This window comes from Symsagittifera roscoffensis, chromosome 2 (genome assembly GCF_963678635.1).
Source record: "Symsagittifera roscoffensis chromosome 2, txSymRosc1.1, whole genome shotgun sequence".
Lineage (NCBI taxonomy): Eukaryota > Metazoa > Xenacoelomorpha > Acoela > Convolutidae > Symsagittifera > Symsagittifera roscoffensis.
The window spans coordinates 46,366,329-46,383,209 of NC_087063.1; the positions used below are offsets into that span (position 1 = coordinate 46,366,329).

The 16,881-nt window shown below is 32.4% G+C and overlaps 1 protein-coding gene across 1 annotated transcript; it reads left to right on the top strand.

Moving 5' to 3' along the window:
* Nucleotides 1-12,355: 12,355 nt before the first annotated feature.
* On the top strand, nt 12,356-16,643 carry LOC134839234 (innexin unc-9-like). The gene is made up of 6 exons (XM_063854718.1): nt 12,356-12,854; nt 13,346-13,489; nt 13,724-13,823; nt 14,560-15,050; nt 15,348-15,758; nt 16,227-16,643. Exons 1-6 carry the CDS (start codon nt 12,677-12,679, stop codon nt 16,457-16,459), a joined length of 1,557 nt encoding a protein of 518 aa, XP_063710788.1. The 5' UTR covers nt 12,356-12,676; the 3' UTR covers nt 16,460-16,643.
* The last annotated feature ends 238 nt before the right edge of the window (nt 16,644-16,881 follow it).

The window sequence follows — 16,881 nt, forward strand, 5'->3', positions numbered from 1 at the left end:
TTATGCATAACCCTGTCGACTTTTTCAACAGCCATGGTCTCAAATCTCGAAACTTAAGATAACTTAAGACTCATTTCGACTCCGGCAATTCTGAGACAGCAACAAACATATGGAAACGTTAAACCAAATCTAAATGGGAGCAACCCTTTCAGATTCGTTTATCTAGTCTGTAATTTGATAATAATAATAAAATTAATTTTTTAAATCGTAATACTAATCATAACATGTGTAGTTCTACCGTTTAAGTGGTTGTTGAAGTTTCGCCTATGATTTTTGACCCATGACTCCATGACTCGACCTTATTTGACACATGATTCGATTTCAGTCGACCCATGATTAGACTTTATTTGACTCTAGCCTTCGTTCAGCAGTCTTAGTTAGAAACAAAAAACGGAAATAGTTCGACCGCTTTGGTCAAATCTTGAGTCAAATACTTCAACCTGGGAACCAAGATTAATAATTGAAAAGAAATTTAGCAATGTATAGCTTTTAAGCAAATTATTTGTATTTCATCTCTAATTTTTTTGTGTCGTTTCTTAGGCTAGTCGAAAATTTTGGTCAATCGGCTTAATTTTTGTTAAGGTTTGTTTCAATAAATGGATTAAGATCAGTACAGAGTAGGCTCTCTGATATGAAATGTGGCAATAACGTGTACGAAAATCCAAAAATGTCAAATATCGTTACTGGGAATTTTAAAAATTTTTATTAAAGCTGCTCGAATCACGACTGATAATTTTTTAGTATGATATTTCAATCAGCACTCTCCAATGATCATTATTGGTAGAAACAAAAAGAATTTGCGAGGAAAACAAAAAGAAACAAAACAGAAAAAACTAAAACATACCCGAATACAAACATTCTGCCCATTTTTAAATAGTCAGAAGATAAATCTTGAAGAAGCAGGTTCAGTTCGATTTTCTTATAATGTATTCGACAGTTTAAAAAACTTCTGAGGGCTAAAATTAGGATTACAAGATATTTTTTTTATGTCAGAAAATGATATTGCATGTGTTTCATATTTAGTTACTTTTCTGAAAAAAGGCAAAGTTTCTAATGCAGGAAAATTCATTATTTTGTGTCAAACTCTTGTTTCACATTTTCTTGAAATTACTCTCGTTCAAATTTTTGAAAGACTTAGTTCGTTTTGTTTTCAGTTAACAAACCTGAATATTGATCAATACCCTTTCTATTATATTTTCAATTTCAATCAACCATCTGGCTAATCTGGCGGAGAGGTAAAAATAGCTTGAGACGGTAAAGGCTTGTGGTTTCAATCCAAATGGGAATTGTTTATTTTTTGCTCCTTCGGACTCACGCCCGTAAGCTTACTTTTGTCGGCTTAATTTCCCGAGCCCATTTTTTTTGAGGTTTCAGCTTTCTTCTAAGTTACTTTAACACTTATGCTGCTTGGGATGACAAAACGCGGCAGATCGATTTCAGTCGGGACCTGTTTATTTTTGCTTTTTTGCAAACTAAAAGTTTTCGGCTAATTTTTTTTGGCCTGTATGCTAATTTAGTTTTTTTTTATTTTTTGGCTGTTTAGCGATTTTTAAATTTTTTTTATGACAAAAAAAACATTTTTTATCTATTTTTGGTTTTCTTCTTACTTTATTGTCATCATATTTATTTATTTCTGTATTGCAGATAATGCGAAGCTCAGTTTCACCTCGGTGTTGTCAAGTTTTTAGTAAAATGATTTGAACGTGTTTTTTTTCTATTTCTTTTGACTAAAAAGATGACAAAATAGACTTTTCACTAACAATAGAAAAAATGACTGAGAAGCCCCAATTCGATTTCTAAGTTCAAAATAAACTAATTCTTGTTTTTTGTTCAAAATTGATGCCAATTAAAAAAACGCCCTAAGAAATTTGTTCAAAAACACTCAATAAAATGAATGTTTTTTCGAACAACTTGAGAATTTCGAACATCTTAGGTCGTGTTATTTTCAGTTAATAAACCTGAATTTTTTCATTACTTTTGCGATAGGCAAGAGTATGCAATTGGGTTAACAATTTTCTTTATATGACTTTGTTCACCTACACTTGTTCCGATAGCTCATCTGGTCTTTTTTCTGTATACGGCTTTGTTCACCTGGACTTGTTCCAATAGCTCATCTGGCTTTTTTTATTGGTCTTCCTGACCGTTTCAGGTAGCTCATCTGGCGCAGAAGTGACATTTTTTTATCTAACGAGCTTGATTTGATGTTAGTTTTAAGAAACGTATATGAAAAAATCAGAATTCAGTCAAATGTATTGACTGTCTTGTTTCAGCCTTGTCAAAAATTTTTAATAAGAACCCCATCACTGCAAGGTTGAAATTTAGGTGGTCAAAAAATTTAGGTTGGTCAAAAAATTTAATCAATCAATTTGATTTTTTCGCAATTTGTTCTGAGACATACTTAAAATTTGTATCAAATACTTTGATTAAGAGGTGTACTTAGTAGAGTCTCTGACATTTAAAAAGGTAAAATCGCAAAGTTTGGAGTTTAAATTGTTTTTTTTTTTTTTCAATTTTTTTTTACAAATTGATTCTTTCGAATAAACAATTTATGATGAAATATCAATACAAAATGGTAGTAAAACAAAAATAGTTAATCTACGGTGCAAGTAGCACAAATTTTTCCGACCAACGTCTTCAAAAAAATAAGAATACAAATGCGTGGTGTGATAAAAGATCTGTCGTAGAACCATAATTTAGGCATTGTCGACAGTCATAGTAAGATAGGCAAGCCAGACAAAAATTTTTGAATAGAAAATTTAATTTTACTCAAAATTCTCAAATTTTGTTAGAAAAACAACACAAATCGTTTGTTTTCGCAGGTTTTTTCAAATTTTTTTGATATTTTTGATTCCAAAAAGGGCACTAAAAATCACCAAATTAAGTTTACCAGAATTAAATTTACTTCTGTAAATTGCCTTGATTAAGCATAATTTAACGTGCTCGCTCGCTTTACTGGCTCAATGTCAAAAATTACGACAAACATCGACGAACAATCAAAAATTACAAACAAGTAATTCTCGACACTGGGAAAACGTTTAAAAAATTTTTAAATTTCGTTCAAACACGAATGAAAGAGCTTTTTTTGATGAATGACTGATTCATCTCCGATGATGTTTTATGGTAGCTGTTTTGCGGGTGAGACAAAAAACAGAAAAAGAAATACTACTAAAACACACCCGAATACAAAAAATCTCCCCATTAGTCAAATAGTCAGAACAAAAATCTCAAAAAAACGGGTTCAGTTAAGTTTTTTTTAAATATATTTAACGTTTTAGTAGTTTTCTTGCGGTTGAAATTTTAAATTAAAAGATGTTTGTTTGTGTCAGAAAATGATATGGCATTTGCTTTATATTTGAGGATTTACTGAAAAAATGCAGAGTCTTCTAATGCAAGAGTTTTCAATATTTGGTTTTAATCAATTTTTCTTAAATTTACAAAGTAGCAGATTTTTGAAAGTTTGTGTTATTTTCAGTTAACAAATATGAAAAACCTTCATTACCTTTGCGACAAGCAAGGGTATTGCAATCGGGTCATAGACTTTTTTCCTGCATATGACTTTGTTCACAGGACTCATCCCCTGGGTTTTTTTGTCTACTTTTCTTTTATCTTTTCAATTTCAATCAACCATCTGGCTTATTTGGCGTAGAAGTAACACCTGCTTGAGACGACAAAAATTTGTGGTTTGAATCCGGCCGGTACCTGTTTTTTGCAAAGTAATTTTTCTGCTTTTTCGGACTCACTTCCGTCTGGTTTTTGTTGTCGGCCTAATTCTCGAAGCAATTTTTTTTATTTTTTAGCTTTTTTCCAAGTTACTGCAACACACTTTGAGATGAGAAAGTCCGGGAGACCGATTCTAGTCTGGACCTGTTTTCTATGCAATTATCGTGAAGTAAAAATGTTTGGCTCTTCTTCTTATTGGTCTTTCTGCTTATGTTTGCCAAATTAGCTCTACCTTATGAGCTTTTTTCTAGCTTTTTGAAAACTTTTGAAGAATTTATACAGCTGCAGATAAGTCTGTTGTAGGTATTTTTGGCTTTTTATTGGTTTTTAAAACTTTTTAATGACAACAACGATTTTTTTTTTCATTTTTCAGTTTTTCTTACTTGATTAATATCATAGTTATTTCTTTTTGTATTGCAAACGATGGGAAGTTCAGTTTCACCTCTATGTTGCTAGATTTTTTTAGTAAGAAAAGTTGATTGTGTTTTTTTCTAATTCTCTTGACTAAATGGAAGACAAAATAGGCGGAAACCAAAGAAATAACTCAAAAACATATTTAAATTCCAAATCCAATTCGAAACAGTTTTTTATTGAAATTTGAAGACAATTGAAAAAACACCCAAGCAAATGCGCTCAAACAGACTCAATCATAAAATATTTTAAATTTTTGATTTTGATTTGATTTTAGTTTTAAAAAACGTATAGAAAAACTTCACAAATTAGTCAATTTTTTGGGTTTTGTACAAAATCATTAAATTTTTCAGACAAATTTTTCAGATTTTTGTACAAAATCATTAAATTTCTAAACTGGCGGTCTTTTTTCACTTTTGTCAAAAACTAAGTAACAAGAATCCGATCAATGGAGGGTTGAAATTTGGGTCGTCAAAAATTTTGGTTGGTCAAAAGCTTTGATTTTTTTCGCAGTTCAATCTTAGACGTGGTTGAAGTGTGTATCAATTATAACGATAAAAAAGCGTACACAATGGGCTCTCTGACATTCAATGAGGAATTAACCCAAATTTTGGAGTTTATGTTTTTTTCCAATTTTTTTTTACTTATCAATTCTTTCTAATAAATGATTTATGATGAATTATCAATCACAATTGGTAGTAAAACAAGAACAGCCGGGATACTGTGCAAGTAACTCAATTTTGTCTTTCTAAAATTTTTTGAAAAAAATACAAGAAAAAAGTTTTTTTAAATTGGTGTGACTTTTTCTGCGTGGTGTGATAAAAGATCTGACATTAAACTATTATTTAGGCATTTTCGAAAGTCATAGTAGGATGTGCAAAAAAAAAACAGTTTTTGAACAGAAGAGAATCCACTAGAAAAAAAAACAAATCACAAAATTTTAGTTTAATTTTCCGATATTTTTTTTTGATTTTTTGAAGTTTTTGATTCGCAAATTGGCATTGAAATACCCCAAAACTTATCTTACTAGAATTAAATTAAAATTAGGCAAAAGTTTTTTGTAAATGGCCTCAACTAAGCATAAATAAGTAAATGAGGAAAAGTTTTTTTTCGACACTGAATGAAAAATTTTCAGAATTTTTTTATTTTCGTTCGAATCACGACTGAAAGGGCTTTAATTTGATATAAAAATTTTCAATCCTCTCCAATGTTATTTTATGGACGCTGATTTTGCTGGTGAGACAAAAAAAGAACAAATTAAAACACATTATTACATTTAAAAAATTAAATTTAAAAAGTCTTTCCCCATTTTTCAGTTAGTCGGAACAAACATCTCAAATAAGCAGGCTGAATTCGATTTGGTATTCTGTCGATCTGGTAATTTTCTCTAGCTAATAATAAGTAAAAAAATTTGTTTATGTCAGAAAAGGATATGGCACTTGCTCCATATTTTAGGACTTACTGAACGAATTGCAGAATCTTCTAATGCAGGAAGCTTAAAAATTTTGTTTCAATATTTTGCTTAACTTTTCTTATTTTTTCTAAGGTTCAGGTTTTTGAAAGACTTAGTTCGTGTTGTTTTCAGTTAACAAACTTGAATATTGTTCATTACCCCTTCTATTATATTTTCAATTTCAATCAGCCATCTGGCTCATCTGGCGGAGAAGTAACAATTGCTTGAGACGGTTAAGGCTTGTGGTTTCAATCCAGTTGGGAGTAGTTTTTTTTTTTGCTTTTTCGGACTCACGCCCTCAGCTTACTTTTGTCGGCTTAATTTCCCGAGCCCATTTTTTTTGAGGTTTTAGCATTCTTCCAAGTAACTTTAGCACTTATGTTTGAGATGACAAAGCGCAGCAGTACGATTGCAGTCGAGACCTTTTTTCGCTTTTTTGGTAACGAAACGATTTTTTGGTATTTTATAGATCTATCTGCTTATTTTTGCCGAATTATTTCCTGCATAAATGATTTTTTTGAAAATTGGCTTCTTTCAAGCCTTCTTTCTAGCTTTTTTTGATGATGCAGATAATTTGGTTGCAAGTTTTTTTTGAGTTTTTGACAATTTGTACAAATTTCTTATGACTAAAATAATTTTTTCAATTTTTGGTTTTCTTACTTGATTGTAATAATAGTTATTTAATTATGCGACGATCAATTTCTAACCTCTGTATTGTCATTTTTTCTTGTAAAAAGGTTTGAATGTGTTTTTTCTCTATATCTTTTAACTAAACAGATGCCGAACTTAGTCCTTAAGTAACAAGTGTAGAAGACACTAAAAAACCTAATTCCATTTCTAACTTCAATTTAAAACAGTGTTAGCCAGTTACAAAAACTCAACCATATGTTTTTTTGCAATTAACGAGTTTGATTTGATGTTAGTATTAAGCAACGTATAAGAAAAACACAACAAAATTCAGTCAATTTTTTTGGGTTTTGCACTACGTCATTAAAAATTTCAATAACGTCCCTTGAATTTTTTTTCAAAAATGCTCAGCCATATTTTTTTCGAATTTAAAAAGCTTGATTTGATGTTAGTTTTATGAAACGTTAAAAAAACGTCAAAAATTAGTCAGTTTTTTCAATTTTTCAATTTTGTTTCAAAAACAAGGATAGCCAGTAGCCAGGTAGCGAGGCAAATAGCACAGATTTTTCCACCATAGTCTTTAAAACGGTACAAAAAAACAAGTTTCTTTCTGAAATTGGTGTAGAGTTTTCTGCGTGGTGTGATAAAAACATCTGATTTAAAACTGTAATTTAGGCATATTTGACAGTCATAGCAATATAAGCAAAAAAAAACAACACTTTTTGACTAAAAGAAAAAACACGATAAATACAAACAAATTTTGTCTTCTCCTCAGAAACTTTTTTGTTTTTTGATGTTTTTGATTCCCACAATGGCTTTAAGAATATGCAAAAACCAATTTTTCTCAAGCTAAGTTTAAAATAGGCAAAAATAAGCTATTGGAGACGGTCTAAGTAAACATGAACAAGCGAGCTCGCTCGCTTTACTTGCTCGAATGTGGATGAAAAACCAAAAACTTCAAATATCGTTACTGGAAATTTTGTTAAAAATTTTAACAATGCTGTTCGAATCACGACTGAAAATGTTTTAATATGATACTTCACCCAATCCCTTCTAATGATTTTTTGTGTGAGAAAACAAAAAAGTTTTGCGGGGAAAACAAAAGAAAAAAAAACTTGAAAACACGCGAAAACAAATTTTTGTCCTTTTTTCAAATAATTTAGAGCATTTTGAGCGCTAAAAATAACATTAAAAGATACTCGGCTTAGGTCAGAATGTCAGCAAAAGATATGATATTTTGCTTCATGTTTGGGGATTTACTGAATGAAGTACAAACTCTTCTAATGCAGGAAGTTTCAAAACTTTGTTTCAAACTTTTTATTCGAGTTTTTAAAATTTTTTACTGAAGGTCTTGACTTTTGAATGATTTACGTCGCTTTTTTTGGTATGAAAACATGAGTATTGTTCCTTACCCTTGCGATAAGCAAGGGTGTTGCAATCATGAACTGGACTTTTTTGCCGTAAGCAACTTCGTTCGCAGGAACCATAACCTCATTTTTTTCAACTACTTTTTCATGTAAAATTTCAATTTCAATCAACCATCTGGTTCATCTGGCATAGAGTTATTACATCTGCTTGAGACGGCAAAGGCTTGTGGTTTGAAACCAACCGGGCCTGTTTATATTTTGCAAAGTAGTTTTTGTGCTTTTTCGGACTTACGTCCGTCTGCTTATTTTTATCGGCTTAAATTCTGGAGCCGAAATTTCCGAGGCTTCAGTTTTTCCAAGTTACTTTAAAATTTATGCTTGAGATGAAACAGCGCGGCTTTCAATATCAGTTGGCATTTAATTTTTTTGCAAAGTAAAAGTTTTCGGGTAACTTTTTTTAGTCTGTCTGCTTCTTTTTGCCAGATTAGTTCCCGTATTAAAGATTTGTTGAAAATTTAGCTTTTTTTAGCTCCCAATTTTCTTCCATTTTTATTTTGTTTTTGCAGATCATTTTTTTCTAGGTATTATTGGCTCTGTAGCAATTTTTAACTTTCTTTTATGACAAGAACGATTTTTTATCTATTTTTGGTTTTTCCTCTTACTTGATTGTAATTACCTTTTTTCAGTATTATTTCACAAATAATAAAAAGCTCAAATTCTTCTCTGTGTTCTCAATTTTTTATTATAATTGTTTGAATATGTTTTTATAATTTTAAACAACAACCAAAAAACTAATACAGTTTCAAAGTTCAATCTAAAGCAGTTTTTTTGGATTTGTAGTCAATTAGAAAAAATGACATTATAAATCGTTCAAAAAGATTCGATCATAAACTGTTCTTGAATTTAAGGAAATTGAATTGATGTTAGTTTTATAAAACATAAAAGAAAAACTCAAAATTTGGTCATTTTTTTGTTTCGCTTTAACTCAAAAACATTTTCAAATGTCTCCAGGCTGTATAGCGGATGGAAGGTCTTGTTTCAGCGTAATAATTCAGCGTGGTCAAAAACTAAGTAAGAAGAACTCTATTACTGCGAAAGTTAAAACGTAAAATTGAAGCTGAAAAATTAAATATTTTGCATATGTAATTGCTATTTTTTTAAATTAAAATGCTTTTACTTTTTTAAAATTAACGGATTCTCTGAATTGCGTTTTTTTGCCGTTTTTTAACGCACTTGACGTGTTAAAAAAATCATTTTCAAATTAGGACTATGAGTTGATTGCGTCAGTAGAACAGAAGTGTCGATCATCTTCGAGGTCAGCAAATCTGTGATAACATTTTATGCTCTGAAAAACTCTCCGGTGTTCATTTGTGGTAGTTGATGTGTGGTAGTTGATGTGTGGTATTTGGAAAATCCTATTAAACAGGTTGAGTTTGAACTTTTTAAAGTTTATTTTTAATAGTTTACCAATGTTCAGAAGGCTAAAGGTAAGATAAAAAGATACTTTGCTAATGTGAGATTTTGATATGGCATTTGCTTCATTTTTTGGGTTTTACTGAATGAATTACAAAATCTTCTAATGCAGGAAATTTCAATAGTTTGTTTAAATATTATGTTTCAAGTTTTTTTTAAACATGACTTATTCCCTGGATTTATTTATCTAGTTTTTCTTTATAGTTTTAACTTTAATCAACATTCTGGCTCATCTGGCGTATAGGTATAACCCCTGCGATGGCAACGAATTATGGTTTGAATCAAACCGAAATCTGGTTTTACTTCGCAAACTAGTTTTTGTACTTTTTTAGTCTCATGTACGTCTGCTTAATTTTGTTGGCTCAATTGTCGGAGTCCATTTTTTTGAAGCTTCAATTTTTTCTCCAATACTACAACTCTGATGCTTGAGGTGATAAAGCCTGGGAGTTCAATTTCAATTGAGACCTTTTTTTTGCATTTTTTTGCGGACTTTTTTGAACGTTTGGTTTCTTTTTTGGCTTTCCAGAAAATTCTTAGATTTTTATAATGCATATAAAATTGTTGCAGGTATTTGTGACTTGTTGGCTAATTTTATTCGACTTTTGGCGATTTGTAATATAACAAAACAGACTTTCATTCCTTTTTTTGGTTTTCATTTTTTTTGATGTAATCATAATGTTTATATTTGCATCGCAAATGATGCGAAGCTCAACTTCACCTCTGTGTAGCCAATTTCCTATTAAAATGATTGGAATTTTTTTTATAATTTTTTTTTGACTAATTAGATGACGAACTTTATTTTCAAGTAAAAAAAAGAAGCCACTCAAAAAACCTAATTCAATTTCTGAATTTAATCTAAAACTGTTTTTGTGTGTTTTTCATACGTGTTGCCAATTACAATAATATTTATAGAATTTTTTCAAAAATGCTCAAGCATAAATTTAATTTGAATTTAAGGAGCTTGATTTGCTTTAGGTTTTATTAAACGTAAAAAAAGTTTAAATTTAGTCAGTTTTTTTGGTTTTGCACTAGCTCATTAATTTTTTCAAATGTTTCTGGGCTGTCTATTGGATTGACAATCTTGTTACAGCGTATTGTTTCAGTCTTGTCCAAAACTAACAACCAGAACCCCATTACGGCAAGGCTAAAATGTAACAGGACTGCTTGTATCAGGGCGCAGCCCTGAATGTTCCGAATGCCTTTAAAGTTTATGGAGTAGTAAATCATAAACAACATTAAAAAATTAAATTATAATAATACGAAATTTTTTTTTCTAACATTTGAATTTTTAACATTTAACATTTGAAAGTACGCCATATAAAAAACAAAACACTAAATTTCAATCCTTTCAACAAATCAATTATGGCAATTAAGCTTCTTTCAACTAATTTGGAGCGATTTCTAAGACGGATTAAATCTCCGCTACGCGTTAATAGCGCGAATTATATCGCGCGTTAATTGTCCCTATATGGCCAAAATGGCAATCTTTAAACCCCCATAACATTACAGAAAACAATCACAGGTGAAATATTTTTTCAAATTTAAGCTCAAGACTACAATACCTTTTGAATGATATAAAAAAAAATTAAAAATTCCGTCAAAAATGGCTAGTTAAAAAGTCGAAATTTGTCTGAAGAAAAAAAACCCACCCCGATCACAAATATTCCGTCATTTTCGTATCGAAATTCGGAACAAAAATGAAACTAAAAAAGTAAATATAATGCATCTGTGACGTTTATTGGAAGTTCAAAATTGTCCGTGACTGGGAGCAACCAATTTCTTAGAGCAAATTTTTATCCTTATCTAGTTTGTCTTAGTGACTTTATTTTAAGCCATTAAAACTAAACAAAAATCATTGATTTTGTCGAGTAATCTCTCCTTTTCCTTTTACATAAAATAGTTTCAGAATTGGTTATTCAAATAATGCAGAACGAATAAACCGTTTAATCTTTGTCTCTGACTAGTAACCCTTTCTGTGACATGTTCAATCTTCTGCATGTAATTGAAGAATTTTGAGGCCTTTTGAAGACGTAATAAAATCTAGAATGATTCAGTAAAATCTTTGAAAATGTATATACAAAAGTTACCAAACGATATGCTCAAACCAACTACTCAAGCGTAAACGCGATGATCAGCTGTTTTCTATTCAAAAAAATACGACTTACAAAACAAACCTTCTCAAATTCAGAAGCGATTGATTTTTGAAAAAGGGGAAAAAGATTCTAGAAAACAAGCAAGTCTGCTGGTAAATCAAAGCAAAGTCCTGAGTGTTTCGATCGCCCTTCCAGGTATTGAATAGTTGCTGAAGAATTTTTTAAGAAACATAGTTACTGGACAATATCAATTATCAAGTGAAAAAAATTGAGAAGTATGAAATTGATACGACCAATTAATTTTCCTCAATTCAATTTGGAACGATTTTGTAGTAGAGTATAATTCGTCACGCGAAAATACTGCGTTGCGTCACCCAAAAAAATTTTGAAGCAATGATAAAATTATTGAGAAAATTTCGCCCAATTTTTATCCCAAGTTGGTCAAATATTCAACTTTAAAATCCTCATAACTTTTCGAAAAATAATCACAGTCAAAAAACCTTTTTTTAATGTTTTTTTTCATTACGCCGCCAAACTGTGTAATATGTGAATTGTAAGCTGATTCCGCAACAAGGACGCTCCCTTTTGTTCTTCTTTTGTTCTTTTATTTTCTTTGATCGTTCCGACAAAATTTTAAAGATTTGCCTCTGGAATCCGGGTTTATAGAGACACAAAATTGTGCGCCTATCTAGTGCACAGTTTGGCCTCGTAATATTGAGCTCAGACTATCAAAAGATTTCAGATAGTTTTTTAAAAGTTCCGTTAAAATGGCTAGTCAAAAAAATGAAGAAAAAACCACCACGAGCACATATAATCAGTCACTTTCTAGAGATATTGAAATAAAAACCACTCCAAGCATAATTATTGCATCCCTTTCTTCAAAAGTGAACTTAATTCGAGTTATGGAAAAGTTTGCACCACTCGACTAGGTACTGATGGGTGACTTGCTGACCAGTTGCAATTCTTTTTTACTCGTCAGGGTATAATAATATCACTTCAAAAATTGCGTGTTGCAATTGGAAAAAAACGTTATCGCAAATTGGACGCGATGGAATTTGCAAATATAGCACTTCGCTCGGTCCTTAAGCTGGCTCAGATTATGCTCAAGTTTGAAAGTTTGTTTTCAAAGCTTCGAAAACTTATTCGACTCGCAAAAGGTTAAACCAAGATGACTGCTGTGTTGTTCATTTAGTCAAAACACTTATAGTATTTAACTTTATATATGTAAACGAAAAAGCATTTTAACAATTGTGAAAGTACGCAGCTATAAAATACCAGAATTACACGAATTGTATTGATACCATACGAATGAAAAATTCATTCGTTTTCATCTGATATTAATAACTTATCGTTTTTAGAAACAACAATAGAAACCGTAGAAATGACTAAAAAGACTGACAAAAGGTAAAAAATCTCTGTTTCCATAGACTTTTCACAAAAATTTGGCCTTTTTTTCCTCGGAAAGTTTTCAGCGGCACAACGTATATTGCTCTGAAGTTCTTAAAAATTGGTTTGATAATTTTATCAACATTATGTTGGATTCGTTCATTGAGAATTTGAAGCACCCGGGGTCGACTAAGGCGACGAATGTGATTGACAAGCTCAATTTCCAGCTAACCACCATCACCTTCTTCTCCCTCGCCCTCCTCAGCACCCTCAAGTCCTACGTGGGAGACCCAATCGACTGCTGGACACCAGAGTACTTCACAAGTGAGCGTCCAAATTTTCCGAATTGGATATTTTTGAGCAAATTCACTTTTTATTCACGTATAATTCCCTCTCAATGCTCACTTCGAGGGTGGGATTTCGCAATTACCAAAACGAAAAATCGGTCGCTTTCATAGGAAAAAGTGTTCAATTGGTTAAAGACTACTTTGCCGACTATCTCGATTTATGGTCGCGGTGGTAACCAGCTGTAATGTAATTTTCATATAGAGTCCTACCCTCTAGGAAATTATTTAGGTGTAGAAAAATTTTAGGGCCAGTCAGCCAAAAATGGATATCTAACAATAGTACGAAAAATAGCTGGTGATTGATTCTGAAATACTCTGAGACATATTTGCATATTTTGCTGAGTTTAAAATAGTGAATTACATGGCTGATTTATCCAAAGACGTTTTTCCGAACACCTAAAATAGTTTTATTTTAGTGTATATTTATCTAGCATAAGTGTTTTTTGTATAGGTTTTTGTAATTTTTAGCTCAATGGATCCAGTATGTGGACAATATCTGCTGGATGAGGAATACTTACTACATCCCAGACCACATGTCAGTGGGGGAGGCGAGGGATGAACTGAACATAGACTGGGAACTAGCCTACTACCAGTGGGTGCCAATCATATTAGGTGAGAACAAATCAAACCAGATAAAGAACACTTTTATTCGTACCATAATTCACCACCGCACTCTTGTTGAGGTACAAAATTAATCAAAAAGGAGCCCAATGACGTCTGAAACTCTTGCTCGTTGATCTCATAAAGTTCGAAATAGTTTTCCAAAACCAGCAATTCAAAAAGTTCCTAATAATGTCACATCTATTTGATCTATATGAGTTTTTCGAATATATTTATCTGCTTCAGGAATGCTTTCGTTCAGCTTTTATCTCCCGAATTTCTTTTGGCATGCGACAATGAAACACACAATTAACATCAATGCATACGTCGAGAGGTTCACAGAAACGTAAGTATTTTGTTATTGTTCCGACTTTCCTAAGGAAAGTGACGGAATATTTGTGCTCGGGGTGGGTTTTTTTTTTTACTTCAGACAAACTTCGACTTTGTAACTAACCATTTTTGACGGAACTTTTTAAAAATCATTCAAAAGGTATTGTTGTCTCGAGCTTAAACTTGAAAAGATATTTCACCTGTGATCATTTTTCGTAAAGTTATGGAGGTTTAAAGATTGCCATTTTGCCCAATTTGGGACAATTAACGCGCGATATATTTCGCGCTATTAACGCGTAAGCGGAGATTTAATCCGTCTTGAAATCGTTCCAAATTGGTAGAAAGAAGCTTTTATGCCATAATTGATTTTTTACTAGGATCAAAACCTATCACCTTGTAGTTTGTATGCCAAAAAATCTCAGATTTAGAAAAAATTCATTTTCTTTTTATTACATTTAATTTTTTCATGTGATTACTGTTCCATAGACCTTAAAAGGCAGTCGAAACATTCAGGGCTTCGCCCTGATACGAGCAGTCCTGTTTTGCAAAAAGTTGAAGTTAATTTGAACTCAATATCAATTTAAAAAACTAGCATCAAAAATGCAAGTTCTTCAGAAACAAAATGATCAAAATACTTTAAAAAAAAAGACTATCCTTCTTGGACAAGTTTGAAAATAGGTCCTCTACAATTCGGGAAAGAGACGCTAAAATTAGTTTAAGAACCGTTGATAAATTTAGTAACATTTTTTTAGGGAAAATGAGACAAATGTTTGGAAACTGTACGAAACTTTCGACGCGGCTTCCAAAACCTTAGACCACTACCTAAGGCAGAGACAATTGCAAAACGAACATCTGGGCTTACGACCTTCAAGTTGTCACAGTTTCAATCTTTTCCGAGTTTACCATCATAACAGAGTGTCTGTAATTTATTTGATCATTAAACTCATATACATCATGGTTGCTCTGGTTGACCTCTGGTTTTTGACTATATTCTTCGGAAATGACTTTTTTTATTTTGGAGTCACAGTTTCGAAACTTTTCATCGAAAATGGTGCAAGTGAGAGAATGGTTACATCACTCTTTCCCAAGATAACCCTTTGTGACTTTCATGTGAGGGAAACCGGATACGTGAAAACTTATACTGTGATGTGCGTGCTGACAATCAATTTGTTCACGGAGAAGATATTTCTGATTGTGTGGACTATTTTGGTTTTGAATATTGTGCTGACTTCGTTGAATCTAAGTAAGTTTTAACTTTTTATTAGCATCCGGGCATTGAAATCTTTTTGACAGTGAAATCGTGTTAGTGTTTTTTGCAGCCTCGCAGAAAGGGAAGGTCATATTATTTGTCAAAAAATTCCGCTCCCCCCTCGATTTCTTTAAACATCAGCCAAATTTTATCCAAATTGAAACAACCAGAGGCAAATCAAACTACTGCGATAAATCGTAAATGCGACCTAACAAAGTTTTTTTTATGTTATTATAATGATCATCTTTTCCAGCAAAACTCTTCAATTTTGATATTTTTTTTCGTTTTTAGTCATGTGGCTTTGGCGTCTGGCCATACCCTGCAACCGCATTAATTACACAATCACGGCAGTCAAGCGAGCCAGCAGACGTTTTGGAGTGGAATACTATAAACTGGCCGATCACAGGACGAGTCTGGAGAAGTTCGTGAACGAATACTTGCGACCGGATGGAGTCCTGATTCTGCGAATGGTGGAGATAAACACGAGTCGAACATTCGGCTGTGCGTTCACTCGATGGGTGTATGCTAAATTTATGGAGGAGGAGGAGAAAACTATGGAGAAATTGAGACAGCCTCAGAAACCTAATTTCGGAGTTAATCGGGTGATACAGCCAAGCGTGTCGTTCAACAGGACTAATAGTCTGGGTCCTCTCACGAAGCATATCAAACCACCACCTTCTTATCTTGCGGCCAACTCTAGAGGTCTGTTTTCAGAAGTAGTTCTATATTTATTTCTATCGTAATTGAGAAACTAGGTCAATTTCAGCTGCAATAGAGGTACCACGTGAGAGTTCTAGACGCAAAAAACGGCCTTGAGTCGCAAAAAAATTACACAGTCTGGAATGTTAGGAGATAATACAAATGGACTATCCTCGACAGGACTGTTAAGGCCTACTGATAGCTCCTCTGCGATTCGCAGGAACCGCATTACTTTATTTATCTCCTCAAATGTGTTGAAAATTTGAAAAGTTCATTGGTAAATTATCTCATTAATCAATCGAAGTGATTTTTGCAACATTTCTAACAAAATTTGCAATTGAATATTTTGAACAGTTCAGCTTCAACTCTTTGCTGAGATTTTGATTCGAAAAATTTGTATACTAGCTATTTCTCGACTACCAGCCGTTTTTCTGAAATTGAAGCATTCTATTCTAATCAAGTTTTTTTTAGACTTCTCTAGAAATGGAACTATATCATCGCACAACGGCGCTTCCGATGAGCCGGATAAAGCACCAGTTATTGGATCTCCAATGTCGACTATGATTTTCCAGCCTGGAACATATGGACGAAACAGATCTCTGAGTCGACCACACGAATCAAAGCCTAGGCCGACTAAGAGACCTGATAACAGATACAAGCTATTAGAAAGCTTCATCGAAAATCCACCCAATTACCCAAAATAACCCACTCTGAGATCTCTGAGTCGACCAAACGAATCACAGCCAAAGCCGATTAAGAGACCTTATCACATATATAAGCTATTAGAAAGCTTCATCAAAAATCCACCCAATTACCCAAAATACCCAAAAATGTTAATTGATATTGTCGAATTAAGCTGATGCTGTAGTTACCACCATACAATTTAAACTTAACCAAAAAAAAAATCTTGAAAGAGAACCCTTGCATGAAAAACATGATAATACGGATTTGTTGATTTATGAATTGCAACGAGTTTGTAGAAAAATCGAAGCACATTATGAAAATGAACGCGCTTTCTCGATATTTTACAGACCAGAAGATGTAACTTATTTAGATTGTGTTGGCGACTGCAATCTATTTCGGAAATTGTGTCTTAACCATTTTTATGGGAATTTTGATTTTGGTG

Coding starts and splice junctions, on each gene's coding strand:
- LOC134839234 (XM_063854718.1), top strand. CDS start 12,677: ATGTTGGATTCGTTCATTGAGAATTTGAAGCACCCGGGGTCGACTAAG. Junction 15,051..15,347: donor GCTGACTTCGTTGAATCTAA/GTAAGTTTTAAC, acceptor TTTCGTTTTTAG/TCATGTGGCTTTGGCGTCTG. Junction 15,759..16,226: donor TCTTGCGGCCAACTCTAGAG/GTCTGTTTTCAG, acceptor AGTTTTTTTTAG/ACTTCTCTAGAAATGGAACT.